At 47.3% G+C, this 20,293-nt stretch overlaps 2 protein-coding genes across 2 annotated transcripts in view; one reads left to right on the top strand and one right to left on the bottom strand.

The window, feature by feature from the left end:
• Positions 1-1,600: 1,600 nt before the first annotated feature.
• Positions 1,601-5,952, top strand: fem1b (fem-1 homolog b). The gene is made up of 2 exons (XM_012818802.3): positions 1,601-2,585; positions 2,774-5,952. The coding sequence occupies exons 1-2, from the start codon at positions 2,338-2,340 to the stop codon at positions 4,407-4,409; spliced, it is 1,884 nt and encodes a 627-aa protein (XP_012674256.1). The 5' UTR covers positions 1,601-2,337; the 3' UTR covers positions 4,410-5,952.
• Positions 5,953-6,095: 143 nt separating this feature from the next.
• The window catches only part of LOC105892527 (integrin alpha-11), a 34,881-nt gene continuing 20,683 nt past the window's right edge, over positions 6,096-20,293 (bottom strand). The window contains exons 15-30 of the mRNA XM_042704489.1: positions 19,865-19,995; positions 19,552-19,718; positions 16,179-16,315; positions 15,192-15,302; positions 13,605-13,690; positions 13,214-13,418; positions 12,993-13,091; positions 12,220-12,296; positions 11,951-12,034; positions 11,712-11,802; positions 11,368-11,481; positions 10,904-10,987; positions 10,219-10,329; positions 9,876-9,971; positions 9,420-9,533; positions 6,096-8,121 (exon numbers count right to left, since the gene is read on the bottom strand). Of these exons, the coding sequence (XP_042560423.1) occupies positions 8,041-8,121; positions 9,420-9,533; positions 9,876-9,971; positions 10,219-10,329; positions 10,904-10,987; positions 11,368-11,481; positions 11,712-11,802; positions 11,951-12,034; positions 12,220-12,296; positions 12,993-13,091; positions 13,214-13,418; positions 13,605-13,690; positions 15,192-15,302; positions 16,179-16,315; positions 19,552-19,718; positions 19,865-19,995 (1,788 nt within the window). The 3' untranslated portion in view covers positions 6,096-8,040. The remainder of the gene's footprint in view (positions 8,122-9,419; positions 9,534-9,875; positions 9,972-10,218; positions 10,330-10,903; positions 10,988-11,367; positions 11,482-11,711; positions 11,803-11,950; positions 12,035-12,219; positions 12,297-12,992; positions 13,092-13,213; positions 13,419-13,604; positions 13,691-15,191; positions 15,303-16,178; positions 16,316-19,551; positions 19,719-19,864; positions 19,996-20,293) is intronic.

Here is a 20,293-nt window from a genome sequence, read left to right as displayed (position 1 = left end):
CTGTCTGGATCTGCCACATATGACTGGTGTTTGGGTGGAGAAAGGAAAGACTGTGATAATGTGTTATTACAGTATACTGCTATACGGTGACAATACAGTATACTGCTATACGGTGACAATACAGTATACTGCTATACGGTGACAATACATTACAGTATACTGTTATACGGTGACAATACATTTCCATTAGTGCTGGACACCACACTCATATAACCCCCCTCAACTCCCCCTCTCACACACACACACACACACACACACACACACACACACACACACACACACACACACACACACACACACACACACACACACCTCAGGCATATCAAGAACTTGATAATCAAAGAGAAAAGATTCGGAATGAAATCTGGAGTTTTTGTTGAACGTTGTTATGTATGTGTGTGTGTGAGTGTGTGTTTCTCTCTCAAGCTGAGCTGTTTGTCTGTCTGTATGAGTAAGGGCTTGTGGGTTTTTGTGTGTACACATGTACCAGTGTGTGTGTGTGTGTCACTGGGTCTGAACTGGACATGCAGGAGATCCCCTACCCTACTGCTTGTGAGTGGCGTGAGGAACAACCATCAACATGCATGTTAACCCTAACCCTAGGAACGGGTACGTTGCCAGATCTGCTTTGTGAATCTGGAATGCTGGAATGTACTCAGTGAGAGGAAAACTTAAAACACAGACTTCCCCTAGCACCTATGTGTATATAAACATAGTGGGCAGCATCTGTGCCTAAAGGATCAGCTAATATGTTTTCCCCTGACTGATGCATGTTAGCTCACTTGCCTCTGACTCAGACTGAGTTTGAAAGATATGCTCTTTCTTTCTGTCCCTGAGGTCTTATGACTGCAATATGCATTTTGGTGCATACACAAATTCTTTGTTGCTTGTCCCTTGTGGTGCTTGTAACTTTCCCCAGTGGCGTGAATAAAGCTGCAGTCTCACACCTGTATTGCCAGAAAGTTTTAACCACAATAGCCTATTACCTGTTTTCAAAAATAATAATAATTTAAATAATCACAGATACCCGCCAGCTGTTACATAGCTTCTCTTAAACATGTCTACATTTGAACAGCTAACATTTTCTATTTAATTTCAATCAGTTAAACTTGACTATTTGATTCAGTTATTTGATCAGAGCTCTTCTTTAAAACGAATTGAATCTGGTCTGATCAAATACGGTTTATTTCATTATCCATTCTTTGGATTTCGACAAATGTTTTTTTTTTTTTTAATCCCTCGTTCAGACAGCAGTGTAACATATAGTTGTGCAGATACACTTCAGGGAGTACCTCCCTTCCTAATTTGCACCTCTACTAGTAGCCTACTTAACTTGTACTTACAGCAGTTACATTCCAATACTTTTTTTCTATTTCTTATGTAAAATAGTATTTATTGTTACACTAGGTCTCTATTGTTCGTAGTTTGATTGTTCTCACCCTTGTACGTCGCTTTGGATAAAAGCGTCTGCTAAATGACTAAATGTAAATGTAAAGATACAAACTGATAGCTGTGGAGACAGGAAAAATCTCTTAATAGTCCCTTAATGCCGGAAAACGACACGTACACTTCCGGGATTTGTTGTGAGCGATTTTCACCGGCTTCACCATTTTGGTGGCAAAGGTTAAAGGTAACTGAAAGGGTCAAATTCAGTGTACTAGCTAATCGCTACCTACCCTTTTGGCGGACGTGCTACCATAGTATAATATACGTAGCTCTAGTGAATTGCGTTAAATCGTAAACGACAGTTTAGACAAAAAACACTTAACTAGTGTGTAACGATAAGATTTGGCTGTGGTGATAGTTCGCAAGCTAATATTTGTTAGCAGTTAGCTGTCTTGCTGCAGACATTGCAGTTGCTAGCTAACCAGTCAAACAAGCTGGCTAGATGCTTGTGTAAAGTCAACCATCAAAGTTGCCAAGCAAACATCTCGAGTGGATGAGGCAAATCAACGCTTGCTAGATTCGTGGCATTTGGTGGGGTAACTTTTCCCTCAGTCGCAAGATTACGTTTAACTGGTTTGACTATTTTCGGTTTCTAGCAAGCTACTATAAAGACACTTTGTAGTAAGTTACCAGCTAACATCATTTCCTGGTGACGAGCTAGCCAAACAGGTCGGACAGGCTAACTTAAATTAGCTAACATTTACTGAGTAGGTGCGGTTGAACGATTTGTAATCTGCGAAGATGTTACCTCGCCTCAACAGACAATCAATGGATCAGTGATTTTCACCTGTGTTATTGATCTTGATTGTACATTTTAATGGGAGGCGAGCTGCTTTGCGGTGCAACCCGTGGGCGCTACTTGTGGAAACGAAGGAAGTGCCACTGTCCTGAATGGAGTCGCTGGCCGGGTATGTTTACAAAGCGGCTAGCGAGGGCAGAGTCTTGACATTAGCCGCACTGTTGCTCAACCATTCCGAGACCGAAACGCGGTACTTACTCAACTATGTAACCCATCTCGCCGGCCAGCGGTCGACCCCGCTCATTATAGCTGCCCGCAACGGCCATGAAAAAGTTGTGCGTTTTCTTCTGGATCATTACAGAGTGGACACTGAACAGACGGGCACAGTAAGATTTGATGGGTTAGTATTTGTAGTATTCACTTTCCTTGCTAAGATAAATGTTATGTTAAGCTTTGTAAGGATTTTCCCTATGTAAAATGTGTTTGTTACTTATTCCATACACGTCCATGGGTAGTAGACTACAGAGGTTAAGATTACTGCTTTGTGTTTGGTGGCGGCTGCCTGATTGACATGTCTGTGTGTGTCAGGTACGTGATTGATGGAGCCACAGCCCTGTGGTGTGCTTCAGGGGCGGGGCACTTTGAAGTGGTCCGACTGCTGGTGGCCCACAGCGCCAACGTCAACCACACCACCGTCACCAACTCCACCCCACTGCGAGCTGCCTGCTTCGATGGACGTCTGGACATCGTGCGCTACCTGGTGGAGCACCAGGCGGACATCGGCATCGCCAACAAGTACGACAACACCTGCCTGATGATCGCCGCCTACAAGGGCCACTCGGACGTGGTGGATTACCTGCTGGAGCGGGGCGCCAACCCCAATGCCAAGGCCCACTGCGGCGCCACCGCCCTGCACTTCGCTGCGGAGGCCGGCCACCTGGACATCGTGAAGGCGCTGGTGCAGCAGCACGCCTCCATGGTGCTAAACGGCCACAACATGACGCCACTGAAGGTGGCGGCCGAGAGCTGCAAGGCGGACGTGGTGGAGCTGCTGCTGGAGCACACGGACTGCGACGCCCAGAGCCGCATCGAGGCGCTTGAGCTGCTGGGCGCCTCCTTCGCTAACGACCGCGAGTACTACGACATCCTCAAGACCTACCACTACCTGTACCTGGCCATGCTGGAGCGCACCCGCGACCCCGACAGCCTCATCGGCAAGCCCCCGCAGTCCCTGGTGCCGGCCTACGGCGGCCGCCGCGAGTGCCAGAGCCTGCCGGAGCTGGAGGCCATCCGGCAGGACCACGACGCGCTGCACATGGAAGGCCTGAAGGTGCGCGAGCGCATCCTGGGCTCGGAGAACATCGACGTGTCGCACCCCATCATCTACCGCGGCGCCGTCTACGCGGACAACATGGAGTTCGACCGCTGCATCAAGCTGTGGCTGCACGCGCTGCACCTGCGCCAGAGGAGCAACCGCAACACGCACAAGGACCTGCTGCGCTTCGCCCAGGTGTTCTCGCAGATGGTGCACCTGAAGGAGCAGGTGCGGCCGGGCGACGTGGAGCAGGTGCTGAGCTGCAGCGTGCTTGAGATCCAGCGCAGCATGTCCCGCATGGAGAACACGCCGGAGGTCGAGCTGCACGCCGCCACCGACAACTACGAGTCCAACATCTTCACCTTCCTCTACCTGCTGTGCATCTCCACGCAGACGCAGTGCAACGCACTGGAGCGCGCCCCCATCAACAAGCACGTCTACCAGCTGCTGCAGCTGGACCCGCGCTCCCGAGAGGGCTCCTCCCTGCTGCACCTGGCCATCAGCTCCAGCACGCCCGTGGACGACTTCCACACCAACGACGTGTGCAGCTTCCCCAACGCACAGGTCACCAAGCTGCTGCTGGACTGCGGGGCGCAGGTCAACGCGGTGGACAACGAGGGCAACAGCCCTCTGCACATCATCGTGCAGTACAACCGGCCAATCAGCGACTTCCTGACGCTGCACGCCATCATCATCAGCCTGGTGGAGGCAGGCGCACACACGGACATGACCAACAAGCAGAAGAAGACGCCACTGGACAAGAGCACCACCGGCGTGTCCGAGATCCTGCTCAAGACGCAGATGAAAATGAGCCTCAAGTGTCTGGCAGCTCGCGCCGTCAGGCAGCACCACATCACCTACCGCAACCAGATCCCACGCACACTCGAGGAGTTTGTGGAGTTCCACTGACGCAACTTGACTGTTTTATACAAGACCACGTTTCCCAGCGTTCCACTGACACACAGCTGAGACTCTCTCTTTTATACGAGACCACATTCTCCAGAGGTGCTGAGGAGGGGCGTACTCTCCCGTCTCCCGTTCTTTTTGCCATACGTTTGTAGTGCACACACACCGGGCTTGTGTGTGTGTGTGCGCCAGAGGGCTCCTGCTTCGGAGGACTGAGCCGGTGGTATGTCTGTAGTGGCAGCTTCTTGCCTGATGCCCATCCAGATGAATGGCAGCTTCTTGCCTGATGCCCATCCAGATGAATGGCAGCTTCTTGCCTGATGCCCATCCAGATGAATGTGTTCTAGCTGGAAGTCCGTCTGCACATTTCATCCTGGGCTTATTGGTGTGTCTTTGAAAGAAGTGTGTGTCCTTAAAAGGTGTGTGTGTGCCTCTCATGAGAGTGTTTTGTGCATATCGGAGGTGTTAGACTCCAAGGTAAATGGGGTTGGGTGATCTAGTTTGTGTGACCCCTGACCCCTACAGCTGATGGACACTACACCAGAGAACACTACCATGCCGATAGCCTAGGCAGGCTGCACTTTGCTTTTAATAAAAGGTTTTATGATTGTCCTTTTGGTATATTTTAAATACTTACTTTTCAATATTTTATTTTTTAAAAAGGTCCTATGAAAGTATAGATTTATTAGAAAATCAACTATCGGACAAAAAACATGAGTTGCCATGGAACGTTTGCTTTGTGTGAATGAATGTGCCTGTGACTCCCTTCCTCTCCTCTCTCTCCTCCTCCTCCTCCTCCTCCTCCTTCTGTGGCTGACTGCTGATTCTCCTGTCAGTCACATGCTAGGCTTGTGTGTGAGAGTGCGTTCTCCTGGTGAGCGTGTGTGTGTGTGTGAGAGTGCGTTCTCCTGGTGTGTGTGTGTGTGTGTGCTTCTGAAAAGCAGCCTCTGAGAGGCATCATCCTCCATACTGCAGAAGCGCGGGGGCGGGAGTGAGAGTGTGTTCATGTCCGTATGAAAATCGGGGCGTGTTTGTGTGTGTAATGCATGGCTTTTGTGGGATGTGAATGTCAAGGCTTTCTTTTCCTGTTTCTGTTGCGCTACCCTGTTGCTAGAGATTGAACAGCATGAATGTTTAATGCTGAAAGTTAGGAGGGGTCTTATTTAACAGGAACAGAGACCTCTCCCTCCTGTGATGTAACATGTCTCCAGATGCAGCAGTAATGTGTTTTTTATTTAATGCTAACTTTTTGATTTGGTTTGTATTGCCTGGTCTTGACTACTTTTGTCTTTTTGGGACCCTGTAAGTAAGATGCTACAAATGAGAGATTTTTAATTAATGGTTTGACAACCAAAGGACTTACATTGTTTATATAAATTATCCTTACATTGCCAAACTCCCATCAGTTTTCAAGTTTGTCATGAAGCGATTTTCATGTTGATATGTTTCTGTACTGTGTCCGGGGACTTGCTCACTGTTCATCTGGGACAGTGCAGATGCATTGTGACACTACAGATGTTTCTTCTGAATAAACAAGACCTCATCATTGGTGCCCCTCTCATTTTCAGAACATGACCCCTGAACCCTCAGAGGACCTGTGTGTGGAGAACACCTCTGTTCCTTTACCATCCGCCTGTAGGGGAAACTAGACGTAAATGGCAGAAAGCTCACTGAGACTTATCTCCAACAGCCATCTTAACAGCCATCTGTGCCTTCTTGAAGCCCCTGGTGAGTTTTTAGACTGAAGGGGAAGACTCGGAGACAGATCTTCTATATGAGATTGGGTTTGCCTTAAAACAAGTTTGAAGTATAACATTCAGCAGCAGGATTGGTGTCATATAAATCCTTGTCTAAAACGGAATGACTACTTCCTTTGAGAGGGTATGTTTTTCATTTTCCATCATACCAATTGTGAGAGACAAACAAGCAACATCCAGACGTCAGGAATAGTCCTTTATTTAGACGTGAAGATGTAACGAATGCCAGTAAAATAGTCCTTTATTTAGACGTGAAGATGGGGCGAATGCCAGTAAAATAGTCCTTTATTTAGATGTGAAGATTGAGCGAATGCCAGTAAAATGTAATTGGTTGTTAATCTGCATATAGTATTTTGCTCAGCCCTTGTGAGAGCAATAACTTGGTTAAAGATAACTCGGCATATCTGCCAAGATATCTGCCAAAACCTTAAGTGTCATCATCTCCTTTAATGGAGATGAGATTCACCTCAAGCCTTTAGCTTGCATGCCAGCTCTCAGGGTCCATCCTACGGTGCTGCAGCTGTAATAGCTAGTTCTCAATGCTTTCACTGCTTATCTGCCATCTGATCTAGAGTGTTCGCAGTTTTAAACTAGCCCCTGCAAAGCCTTTCCTAATCCATCCACACACATGCATACACAGGCATGTACAAGCGCACGCACACACACACACATGCATGTACTCAGGGTTTGTACCTATGGCATGTATGTGGTGAAGGGTATACTGCTACGTGGCCATGTGCTAAGCTGCATCATATTGTCCACTAAAAGCACACGGTCGTAGTTTTGTAATGTAGTGATGTTTGTACAGTTTAATAATAATGCCTCTCTTTGTGAACTGTGCTTTCCATTGTGTGGTAGTGGGTAAGGCACTACGAGCTATTTACAAACTTCAAGTTTATCTGTAATGTACATTAGAAAGTGCATCAACATGTTGACAAATACAGTTCTGATAGGATAATTCACGTAGTCAGTTATGTAACCCCCCCCCCCCCCACCTCTGCATATTAAGCCACCAAACACAACAGATCCTAAGCCAAGTTGACATACTGTAATTTAACTTTCAGCAAAGTACTTTTGCTGTATTTATAAAAAAGCAAGGTTACATGATAGCCCTCTGGGTTCTGGATCCTTCTGGATGATGGGTGAAGTTTCACTGTGACTCGGTCTCATGGTTGACTGAATGAGGTCTGGTTAGACGGCCTACTGGATGATCATGGTGTACAAAATAATAAATGTAGTCTTATTGTGACTTCCACATAAAATTATAATTCTGTTCAAACGCAAGGGATAGGATTATAATTATGTTCAAACCCTAGGGTTAGGGTTATAAATATGTTCCAACACATATGGTATATCAGGGTTAGGTTTATATCAGTGTTGGGTGTGCTGGTTATTCCCCTGGTGGAAGCTAACTGGAGGCCAAGAGATGATCACTCACACAGGAAACATACAGAGCTTCCTGTCCACTCCACTAGCCTCACTACACCTAAAACTACAATTCCCCACATACAACATTTATCTTTGAACACTGATTTGTTAGGCATGTCTTTCAAGTTCTTCTTGGCAGTCACTTCAAACCATTGGCAAAGTTTTTTTTTTTTTAAGGGAGGCAGCCCTCTGCCAACAGCTATGCCATCACAGGCATGCAGTGACTGTTTCTCCTCTGAGGCAGGTGTGTAAGAGCTGGTGACGGTTGGGCCTCCTGTATCTCTTGAATGAAGCCAAGGTTGAGGCAGGGAGACGGTAGAACCTAATTGGGCAGGATCAGCAGGGCTTGACAGGTGCTGATTGGCTGTGTGATCAGCAGAGGCCACACCCATGTCCACAGTTTCCCATCTGTATACCTGAGCCATAGAGAGGCTGTGTGGTCACCAGGGTTACCGCTGTTCAGGTGTCTTCTCATCGGTCAGCTGGTTTTCCTCCTCTTTATCGCGTTTCCGCCGGTGGAAGAAGCCCAGCTGCAGAAACAGAGTGAGAACATGACTTCACAAACTCAGAGAACGTGAGAACATAACTTCACAAACTCAGAGAACGCGAGAATATGACTTCGTAAACTCAGAGAACATGACCTCACAAACTCAGAGAACGTGAGAACATGACTTCACAAACTCAGAGAACGTGAGAACATGACTTCACAAACTCAGAGAACGTGAGAACATGACTTCACAAATTCAGAGAACGTGAGAACATGACTTCACAAACTCAGAGAATGTGAGAACATCACAAAGTGGTCTAGTCTGCTGAAGCGTTATGTATGGAGGTGATGAAAGCCCAGTGAGGTGAAGTAGTCTCTCGGTTAGGGTTAGTCCCTGGGTTAGGGTTAGGGTTAGTCCAGCTTCACCCTGATCTCAATGAGGGCTGAATATGCAAACATCAGGTCAATTACTGAACTGGTGTCAAAGGGAGGACTCCTTTTTACCTTGATGTGAAAACAGGCTGGAGTTTCTACTCAATAATGCTGGTCAAAAGCAACATATGACTCCATATTGGAGTAACTGTATATGAAACCATGAGTTACAGAATGCAATGCACGGTCCGTTGTCATGAGTTACAGAATGCAATGTCACGGTTTGTTGTCATGAATTACAGAATGCAATGTCATAGTCTGTTTGTATAGTAGCCCACCAGTGACAGATCTAAAATACCATGGCAGAGTCCTTCCAACAGGTTGCATCATCGCTGGGTTGGTGGAAAAAAGTTAAATGAGTTATAAAGACTGTCAACAAGCCTTTACCCAACTGAGTTATACAGTCTGTTAGCTAGCTTTAGCTTTTAGCCTACATTAATGTGAACAGATGTGGCAGCTCAGTAAAGAAGCACTTTCTTCGCAGTGTTGCACTTCCTTCAAATACCTTAGGTCTTCAATATTGGTTATATTAAACTTAACATATGACATAACAGGCCTAGAAAATAATGTAGTCAATTATTTATTACAATACAGGATGAGATGTTTTTTCACAACAGCACTTGACCTTGCTCCAACAGACCGTACCATTACTTGAATACAGTACCAGTCAAAAGTTTGGACACACCTTTAAAGTGTTTTCTTTACTTTTATTATTTTCTGCATTGTAGATTTATACTGAAGACATTTAAACTACGAAAGAACACATATGGAATGATGTACTAAACAAAAAAAGTTTTTTGGTAGAAAATAATAAAATCAAAGAAAAATCTTCTCAAAAAATGAGAAGGTGTGTTCAAACTTTTGACTGGTACTGTATGTTTGAGTGATAACACCTGAGGAACAGCCCACCTTCCACAACGCCAGGACCAGCAGCGCCAGGAGCAGCAGCCCTCCCAATGTACTCCCGATTATAATCCAGATGGGAATGCTGTACTCTTCCTCTTTTCTAATCTCCAGGATTATCTGAGGGGAGTCAAAGCAAATGACAAACTCAGAAAACAGATCAGATCAGGGATTGGTCTGAGTTACCACAGCAGAGGTTCAGCACCCCTGGAGGTTATTTGCCCTCCTGTTGTGGAAAGCCTGCCAAGGATTACTGTAGCCATGATGGTAGTGGTGATCCTGAACAGCAGGGGGCGATGTCAACAGGAATATCAGAGCAGCTCCACCTTGGACCACTGAGGTCTCCATCCATAAAGCAGATAAACTACGTGCTTAATCAAACTTAAACAGAAGAAAAGTGCCCTTGACTGAGCAGATGTTCCTCCTGGTGTCCCTCCGACCTGTAACCATGGTCACACTTACTTGTCGCGTGGGCCGAGCCTCGAACAGGAAAGTGGAACTGGCCGGGTTGAGCTCCACAGACGCGATCGTAACCAGCTCCAGCTTCCTGAACTCCACCTGCACAGGAGCATCAACAGCATGGGGTCACTGCTATAGAGACAGCTGAAGCCAGAATATAACCATCATGGGTTCACTGATATAGAGAGCTGAAGCCAGAATATAACCAACATGGGTTCACTGCTATAGAGACAGCTGAAGCCAGAATATAACCATCATGGGTTCACTGCTACAGACAGCTGAAGCCAGAATATAACCAGCGTGGGTTCACTGCTGTGTGAGTGTGAGCGGGCGGTGGGGAACTCACGGCCAGTAAGGCTTGGAGGTGAAGCCACCCTCCTATGGTCACGCTGACCTCTGCCAGGGCAGGTAAGCTCACGCTGCATTGCACCGTCAGGGCCAGACTGTTGGAGCGGTTCTGGTGGATGATCAACAGAAAGGTGGTTTCAGTAATGTGGTAATGAGGTAAAATAGGTGTACTGGTAAAACAGCTGCACGGGTCAAACAGCTGCACAGGTAAAACAGGATGTACAACACCTGGTTTCTAAAAGAGCTACCATGTAGAGCCAGGAAAACAAGATGGGAGAGAGAAATATGAAACAAATCCAGGTGAAACCATAGCAGGGAGGACACTTGTCATCACCAGGTGTGGCGTGAGAGAGACAGGTGTCCCAACCAGCTGTGGTGTGAGAGACAGAGACAGGTGTCCCAACCAGCTGTGGTGTGAGGGACAGAGACAGAGACAGGTGTCCTCACCAGCTGTGGTGTGAGGGACAGAGACAGGTGTCCTCACCAGCTGTGGTGTGAGGGACAGAGACAGGTGTCCTCACCAGCTGCGGTGTGAGAGACAGAGACAGGTGTCCCAACCAGCTGTGGTGTGATAGAGAGACAGAGACAGGTGTCCCAACCAGCTGCGGTGTGAGAGAGAGACATAGACAGGTGTCCCAACCAGCTGCGGTGTGAGGGACAGAGACAGAGACAGGTGTCCTCACCAGCTGCGGTGTGAGCGAGAGGTCTTCAGGTAAAGCTCGTGTTGGAGGGATGGAGCGGGAGGGTGCGCATTGTGAGTCTACATTCTGACAAGAAACAATAACGTAAGCATGGACTCATTAGAATTTAAATATAAGACTTGTACATAAAGACAGGATACTCATACACACACACACACACACACACACACACCAGAATACAGCATACAGTTTGTATTTGCAGTGACTGAGAACAGGCTGTGTAGTGTGTCCTGCCTGGTCTGTGTGGTAGTGTGTTAAGAATGGGTGTAGTGTGTTAAGAGCGGGTGTAGTGTGTTAAGTACAGGTGTAGTGTGTTAAGAGCGGGTGTAGTGTGTTAAGAATGGGTGTAGTGTGTTAAGTACAGGTGTAGTGTGTCCTGCCTGGTCTGTGTGGTAGTGTGTTAAGAATGGGTGTAGTGTGTTAAGAGCGGGTGTAGTGTGTCCTGCCTGGTCTATGTGGAAATGGGTGATGTGCAGGAGCTGATTGCCACTGCTGGTGATGGCCGACATCTCCACGGTAACCTGCAGCTCCTCTACTGGGTACAGTCCCAGGTTCTGGATCTGTGTGTTAGACACAAGACAGGAACTCACACACAGTTCTCACAGCTCTTATACACAACTTAAGGTTTAAACTTTAAGGTTTAACAGGACATGACAACCAATGATGTCTCTAAATATCTAAGGTGTATGCAAGGTGTGACTAAAGGAGTGATGATCAATGGATAAGTGATCAATGGATAAGTGCAACATTCTGAGAGGTTATCTCAACCTGATACGAGAAGATCTCCCACCTGGTATGAAAGGTTAAAGGTCGGTCCTGCGCCACCAGGACGGGTTTTAGAAAGTTCTGGTTTAATTTCAAAGCGGGTGGGGTTTGAGTCTCTATGAAGAAAACGCACCTGTGTCAACGACTCACATATTCAACGACTCACATATTCAACGGCTCACATATTCAACGACTCACATATTCTCTGGATAATATCAGGGGCAGTTCTGAGCACCGGCCTGATGAACATTGCACCAGGTTTACCTTGTGAAGAGAAGGTCCCCCTCATATTTGACAGGGTGGTAGAGGTCATTGGAGTTGTCCTGTGGACTCCACTCATCTCCCTCACTACAGCAGATGGACAATAGAGCTCAAAGACACACATTTTGGGCAGGCAGACATCTGAAGAACCTTTTCACTTTTTTGACATCTGCATATTATATATAACTGATGGACATCATGTATGTTTGATATTGTTCAGGTAAAAAGGTCACATGGGTATATGTCAGGTGTTGCTATGGCGACAGACTCACCTACGGGCCTCCAGGATGACCTGCACATGGTCAAGGAAGACGGACCTGCTCAACTCAAACTCTACACGGAAAAACACCTGTGTAAGACAAACATGAGGCGTTTGCTAAGGTGTGTGTACGTCCACATCCTTTGCACACCAACCTTTCCTCTCTGTACATTTCACTTCCAGTAGGCTAGTGTACAAGGCCTGAGAGTGTTAGTCTGAATTTCCCCACGTTGGGTCATGTTTTCAGGTTGAGTTTGTGCAATTTCTGTATGCATCTTTTTATTTTAGATAAAGAGTGCTTTCAGGACATTGGTTTTAAACTGGGAGATAGCAATGTTGAGTCTAAATGGTTCTCATATATGCTTTATCATTTTGTATGCTGCAAAGCTTTAGAAAATTGTCAAGATAATGCCCTTGATAATTAAATTATGCTTGTTGACATATGATCCTGTAAAAAAAAAAGCATGTATATGTCATCTCCGTATACATATTTCTGTTGCTATCCCTCTGCTAACAGGGAAAAATAACAGACTACATACTGCTTTGCTACTGTGTCACCAATTTTGAGTGAGCAGGCAGCAGAAGCTAACCTCAAATAAATAACCAATCATGATCAATCATGATCAATCATGATCTGCACGCATAAGCAGACAGAAGAAGGAGAGCGTAACTTCTTGGCAAACCTGACTTTGGGATTTCATGTAGGGGCAAACTCACCTGACTTTGGGATCTCATGTAGGAGCAAACTCACCTGACTTTGGGATCTCATGTAGGGGGCAAACTCACCTGACTCTGGGATCTCATGTAGGGGGCGCTGACGTTGCAGACTCTCCGGTGGCCTTGATCAGATACACTGGCACAGTCGATCTGGATGTCTGAGGAACCCTGTAGCGTGATAGAACAGACAGTAGACGGAGTGTGTTGGTGTGCAGTACAGACAGTAGATGGAGTGTGTTGGTGTGCAGAACAGACAGTAGATGGAGTGTGTTGGTGTGCAGAACCGACACCTTTAGCACCAGGCTGGAGAAGCACAGGTTGGGGCTGTAGGAGATGCTGAGTGTGGTTCCGTACGCGTTCTCCCCACGGTTCTCTAGACGAGCATCCACAAACATGCGTCTGCGCGTCGCCTCCACCACACGCTCCGCACCCTGCAGCGCCACCTGCGGCTCACACAGGGTACAGCCAGAGCACTTCCTCTGGCCACAAAACTGCCTGCAAAGATAGAGACAGGAGAATGAGAGATACAGGAAATAGTTAGACTGTGTGTGTGTGTGTGAGAGCGAGAGAGGGAGAAACAGACTGTGTGTGTGTGTGTGAGCGAGTGAAAGAGAGAGACTGTGTGTGTGAGAGAGAGGGAGAGAGAGAGACTGTGTGTGTGTGAGAGAGAGAGTGTATTACTGGTGGTCCAGCAGGTCAGAGTGGCTGTTCAGGATGAGGTTGGGGATACAGCGCTCGTCCTCCCCACAGCCATTCCAGAAGGGCAGCTGAAATGAGAAGGAAAGAGATGAGCAAAGAGATGGAGAGAGAGAGAGAGGGAGAGATGGAGAGATGTGTGTGTGTGTTCTATTGTGTGTGTGTGTGTGTGTGTGTGTGTGTGTGTGTGTGTGTGTGTGTGTGTGTGTGTGTGTGTGTGTGTGTGTGTGTGTGTGTGTGTGTGTGTGTGTGTGTGTGTGTGGACGAGACCATGGTGTGGAGCTATGAATGTGTGTGTTAGATGACCCCCAAATGCAGAATTGCACGCATAATTACAGATTTACAAATTACATTTCATAATAAATGCACAAATTACATTTCATAATAAATACCCCAAAAAATGACAATGTATATATTTACAAATCGATATTACTTTGTACAAATCATACTACATTTATTCAAAGGATAACTTAGTCACAGAAAGGAGTTCTGTATTTGTGGATAGAAAAACACATTTGTAAATGATTATTATTTATATTATATTGTTATATTTGTGGATCATGGTCCATACATTTACAAGTAACTCTGAGACATTTTTCTCTCCATATGTATGTGTGTGTGTGAGTGTGTGGACCAGGCCACAGCGTGTTCTAGTGTGGTGTGTGTGTGTGTGTGTGTGTGTGTGGTGTGTGGACCAGGCCACAGCGTGTTCTAGTGTGGTGTGTATGTTTGTGTGTGTGTGTGGACCAGGCCACAGCGTGTTCTAGTGTGGTGTGTGTGTGTGTGTGTGTGTGTGTGTGTGTGTGTGTGTGTGTGTGTGTGTGTGTGTGGACCAGGCTACAGTATGTTCTGGTGTGGTGTGTATGTTTTTGTGTGTGTGTGTGGACCAGCCCACAGCGTGTTCTAGTGTGGTGTGTATGTGTGTGTGTGTGTGTGTGTGTGTGTGTGGACAGGCCACAGCGTGTTCTAGTGTGGTGTGTGTGTGTGTGTGTGTGTGTGTGTGTGTGTGTGTGGACAGGCCACAGCGTGTTCTAGTGTGGTGTGTGTGTGTGTGTGTGTGTGTGTGTAGACAGGCCACAGCGTGTTCTAGTGTGGTGTGTGTGTGTGTGTGTGTGTGTGGACAGGCCACAGCGTGTTCTAGTGTGGTGTGCATGTGTGTGTGTGTGTGTGTGTGTGTGTGTGTGTGTGGACAGGCCACAGCGTGTTCTAGTGTGGTGTGTGTGTGTGTGTGTGTGTGTGTGTGTGTGGACAGGCCACAGCGTGTTCTAGTGTGGTGTGTGTGTGTGTGTGTGTGTGTGTGTGTGTGGACAGGCCACAGCGTGTTCTAGTGTGGTGTGCATGTGTGTGTGTGTGTGTGTGTGGACAGGCCACAGCGTGTTCTAGTGTGGTGTGCATGTGTGTGTGTGGACAGGCCACAGCGTGTTCTAGTGTGGTGTGTGTGTGTGTGTGTGTGTGTGGACAGGCCACAGCGTGTTCTAGTGTGGTGCGCATGTGTGTGTGTGTGTGTGTGTGGACAGGCCACAGCGTGTTCTAGTGTGGTGTGTGTGTGTGTGTGTGTGAGGTTGTTCTTACCTCCACCCGTAGAGACGTAGGCCAGTCCTCATCCATGACAGGCCCGTGGTCTGGGTCCTGCAGAGCCGCCTCCGTAGTGAAGACTACAGGACGCACATAATCTGAGCTCTCCTGCAAACACAGCCCAGACAGTGAGCCCTGCAGAGTCTTACACACAGACACACGCACACACATACACATACACTCATATACAAACACACACACACACAGACACACACACACACATACACTCATATACAAACACACACTTACACTCATATACAAACACACACACACACACTTACACACACACATATATACAAACACACACACACACTTACACACACACACACACACACACTTACACACACACACACACACACACACACACACACACACACACACACACACACACACACACTCACACACACACATATACAAACACACACACACACACTTACACACACACACATACTCACACACACACACACACATATATACAAACACACTCATTCTCTGTAAAGCCTTTCAGACAGATCATGGTGATAATATAAAATAATTATATTTCTACGAGTAGGGTGTAATCTATCAGTGATTAGCTAATCAAATGGTTATTTTTCTACGAGTAGGGCGTGATCTATCAGAATTGATTAGCTAATCAAATAGTTCTATTTCTACGAGTAGGGCGTAATCTATCAGAGTGATTAGCTAATCAAATAGTTCTATTTCTACGAGTAGGGCGTAATCTATCAGAAACATCAAGGGCTCTCTGGGTTTGCTGCATCCAAACCAAGCTGATATTGACAAATCATATTGACGATCATATTTGTCCAGTCATTCTTTCTGGAAAAATTCCTAGCGGAAACCCTGATATACACATACTTACACAGACACATACATGCACGCACACACCCACTTACACTTACAGACATATACATACACAAACACACACACACACACACAAACACACACACACACACACACACACACACACACACACACACACACCTGCACGTGGAAGGGGAGGCGCTGGCAGTACGGCGTGTCTGGCTGCACAGTGATGTTGGAGTGGAGCTGCGCCTCATCATCCAGCACAGCCCTAGGGGAGAACCTCTGCCCATCCATGTGCACACTCCTCCTCAGAGCTATAACACACACACACACACACACACACACACACACACACACACACACACACACACACACACAGACACACAAACTTTAGAAAACCTCGGCTCATCCATATACAGTACATACTCCTCAGAGCTGCCACACACACACACACACACACTCTTTATGAACCACAGGTCACTAGCTACTGTCTGAATGCTTTATACAGCAGCAGGTCACTGGTCTCTGTCTGAATGCTTTACAGCAGCAGGTCACTGTCTGAATGCTTTATACAGCAGCAGGTCACTGTCTGAATGCTTTATACAGCAGCAGGTCACTGGTCACTGGTTACTGTCTGAATGCTTTTTACAGTAACAGGTCACTGGTCACTGTCTGAATGCTTTATACAGCAGCTGGTTACTGGTCACTGGTCACTGGTCACTGTCTGAATGCTTTACAGCAGCAGGTCACTGTCTGAATGCTTTATACAGCAGCAGGTCACTGTCTGAATGCTTTATACAGCAGCAGGTCACTGGTTACTGTCTGAATGCTTTATACAGCAGCTGGTCACTGTCTGAATGCTTTATACAGCAGCAGGTCTCTGTCTGAATGCTTTATACAGCAGCAGGTCACTGGTCACTGTCTGAATGCTTTATACAGCAGCTGGTCACTGGTCACTGTCTGAATGCTTTATACAGCAGCTGGTTACTGGTCACTGGTCACTGGTTACTGTCTGAATGCTTTATACAGCAGCAGGTCTCTGTCTGAATGTTTTATACAGCAGCAGGTCACTGGTTACTGTCTGAATGCTTTATACAGCAGCAGGTCACTGGTCACTGGTCACTGTCTGAATGCTTTATACAGCAGCTGGTCACTGGTCACTGTCTGAATGCTTTATACAGCAGGTCACTGTCTGAATGCTTTATACAGCAGCAGGTCACTGTCTGAATGCTTTATACAGCAGCAGGTCTCTGTCTGAATGCTTTATACAGCAGCAGGTGACTGGTCACTGGTCACTGTCTCCAGCAGGTCTGGATTGATTACAATCTCCAGTGGAAACACAAGAGTGAGAAGCCAACAGCAAAGTGGGTGCAGGACATATTTTATTAACGTTTTGTTTGTGGTGAAGTTAATTTGCTGCGGCGTGCAGCTCAACCCCAGGAGTCAACCTGACAGAGTTGTTGCCTATTGAGTGAGAAGAGACTGGGCTGGGGTCTCTTTCCTCACCATCCCCACCTCTACCTCTCTTCGTGTGTGTGTGTGTGTGTGTGTGTGTGTGTGTGTGTGTGTGTGTGTGTGTGTGTGTGTGTGTGTTATTGAGTGAGAAGAGACTGGGTTGGGGTCTCTTTCCTCCCCATCCCCACCTCTACCTCTACCTCTCTCACCCTTTCTCCCTGCCCTCCCTCTGTGTGTCTGTGTCTATGTGTGTGTGTGTGTGTGTGTGAGTGTGTGTGTGTGAGAGTGAGTGTGTTTGTGAATGTCTGTGTGTGTGTGTGTGTGTGTGTGTGTGTGTGAGTGAGTGTGAGTGTGTGTGTGAGTTTGTGTATGTCTGTGTGTGTGTGTGAGAGAGAGAGTGTGTGTGTGAGTGTGTCTGTATGTGTGTGTGTGTGTGTGTGTGTGTGTGTGTGTGTGTGTGTGTGTGTGTGTGTGTGTGTGTGTGTGTGTGTGTGTGTGTGAGAGAGTGTGAGTGTGTGAGTGTGTCTGTGTGTGTGTCTGTGTGTGTGTGTGTCTGTGTGTGTGTCTGTGTGTGTGTGTGTGTGTGTGTGTGTGTGCATGTCTGATGTAAACCAGATGAGGGGAGTGTGTCGGGTGGAGGGCTCACACACTTTAAGACGGTTTCCATGGCAGTGGTTGTGAGTGACGCACTTTAAAGAGTTTCCTCTGGCTCGGAAGAAAGGCTTTCCATCTTAAAAGGCCTAACTCTCTGAGCCACATCTGACAGGAATTATGCACACACACGACACAAGGGGGAACACCACGGGCTCCTGCAGCAGTCACCACACACACCACAGCACCACGGGCTCCACACACACTACAGCACCACACACACTACAACACCACACACACTACACACACTACACATACCACACACACCACACACGAGCTCCTGCAGCAGTCACAGACCTTCAACAGCTCACAGCCAATCTCCCAAATCTACTGGAAGAACAGCCCTTCAGCACACAACACACACCACAGCACCACACACACTACAACACCACACACACCACACACACTACAACACCACACACACTACAGCACCACACACACCACACACACACACTACGGCACCACACACACTACAGCACCACACTCACCACAACACCACACACACACACACACTGCAGCACCACACACACACACACTACAGCACCACACACACACACACTGCAGCACCACACACACCACAGCACCACACACATTACAGCACAACACAACACACACCACAGCACCATGCCAACACCACACACACTCCTTGATCCAAATCAGTCAGGCTTTAATTGGCCACTCCACTAAAACGGCGCTGTTGTCTGTGACAGATGTTACGGCCCTACTAATAAGGCCAGGGGCTCCGCCCCTTTTGTGTTACGGCTGTTGTCTATCTGTCCTGCAGGGTGCTGAGTGCCGTTAATGGGCTGGCCTATAAGAGGCTGGGGTTTTGCCATCGACGGTCTCTCTCTGCTCCAGACTTCTGCGTTGCCGGTGTAGGGTGCGGATTGTTCCAGTGGTGAGAGCCTGGGAGAAGACGTCCGGCTACGGAACTCCACACTCAATATTTCCTCCGTCCTCGTCGCGTTTTACACATTTGTTTGTTTACCCCTAGACACATTGCACGACACTTTCCGTTTAATACATTATACTGATTGTTTTCCCTATTGTAAATAAACCCTTTTTAAATTATCACTACGGTGTGGTCGACCCATTTTATGTCAGGGCTGCCTTGAGCCAGGCAGTCGTGACACAGAAGCCCTGAGGGCAGCTAGTGCTCGCTCACACACACACACACACACACACACACACACACACACACACACACACACACACCTGTATCAGCTCACACACGTATAGCACACACCTGCAGCAGACAGGTGTCTACACTCTCACAGGGAGACAGTGAGGATGTGGTCATGACTGCCTCAATCTCTCTACAACCCTCATCACACTAATGACACACCACATGACTGCCTCAGGTGTGTGTGTGTGTGTGTGAGAAACCTGACAAACAGCAGTAACATATATATAAATACAGACAGAGTACATGACATGTACAGACCTACGCCCTGTGTTGGGGGCATGGGGGTCTGCGCTGTGACCCTCACACACACGATGGCTGCCATGCAGGTCACGTCCTTCCCAGCCCGGCGGCATTCTTTGTTGAACACATTGATCTTTGAAGGCTCAAAACTCACACTTAGGTGGACACGTATGACAGTCCGAGACCTGAGAAAGAGGAACAAAAAGCTCTCACACACACACACACAGAAACATCCTGTTTTCTCCAGGACTTAAGGACGTGGAAAACGATGTTTAATGGATTGTGTCATAGCATTACTGATTGAAGTGTGTGTGGGTGTGGCCACTCCTACCATAGCAGCACCACAGCACCCAGTGAGCCCACGGCCAAATCCACCAGACCGTCTCCGTTAGCATCCATGCTCCCATGGACACTGCAGCCCATGTACCGCAGCCCAGGGTCCAGACCCAAAGCCGCTATCCTCTGAGGAAGAAAGGGCCAGCCAGGATTATTCAAGGCTATTCAATATCAGGAACATCAGGGCTATATGCTGCATAAGGGCTATATGCTACATCAGGGCTATATGCTGCATAAGGGCTATATGCTACATCAGGGCTATATGCTGCATCCGGGCTATATGCTATATGCTACATCAGGGCTATATGCTACATCAGGGCTATTTGCTGCATCAGGGCTATATGCTATATGCTGCATCAGGGCTATATGCTGCATCAGGGCTATATGCTATATGCTGCATCAGGGCTATATGATATATGCTGTG

This window comes from Clupea harengus, chromosome 3 (assembly GCF_900700415.2).
Source record: "Clupea harengus chromosome 3, Ch_v2.0.2, whole genome shotgun sequence".
Taxonomy (NCBI): Eukaryota; Metazoa; Chordata; class Actinopteri; order Clupeiformes; family Clupeidae; genus Clupea; species Clupea harengus.
The sequence above is the reverse complement of the archived record's forward strand: the minus strand, read 5'-3'. Positions and strand labels throughout refer to the sequence as shown.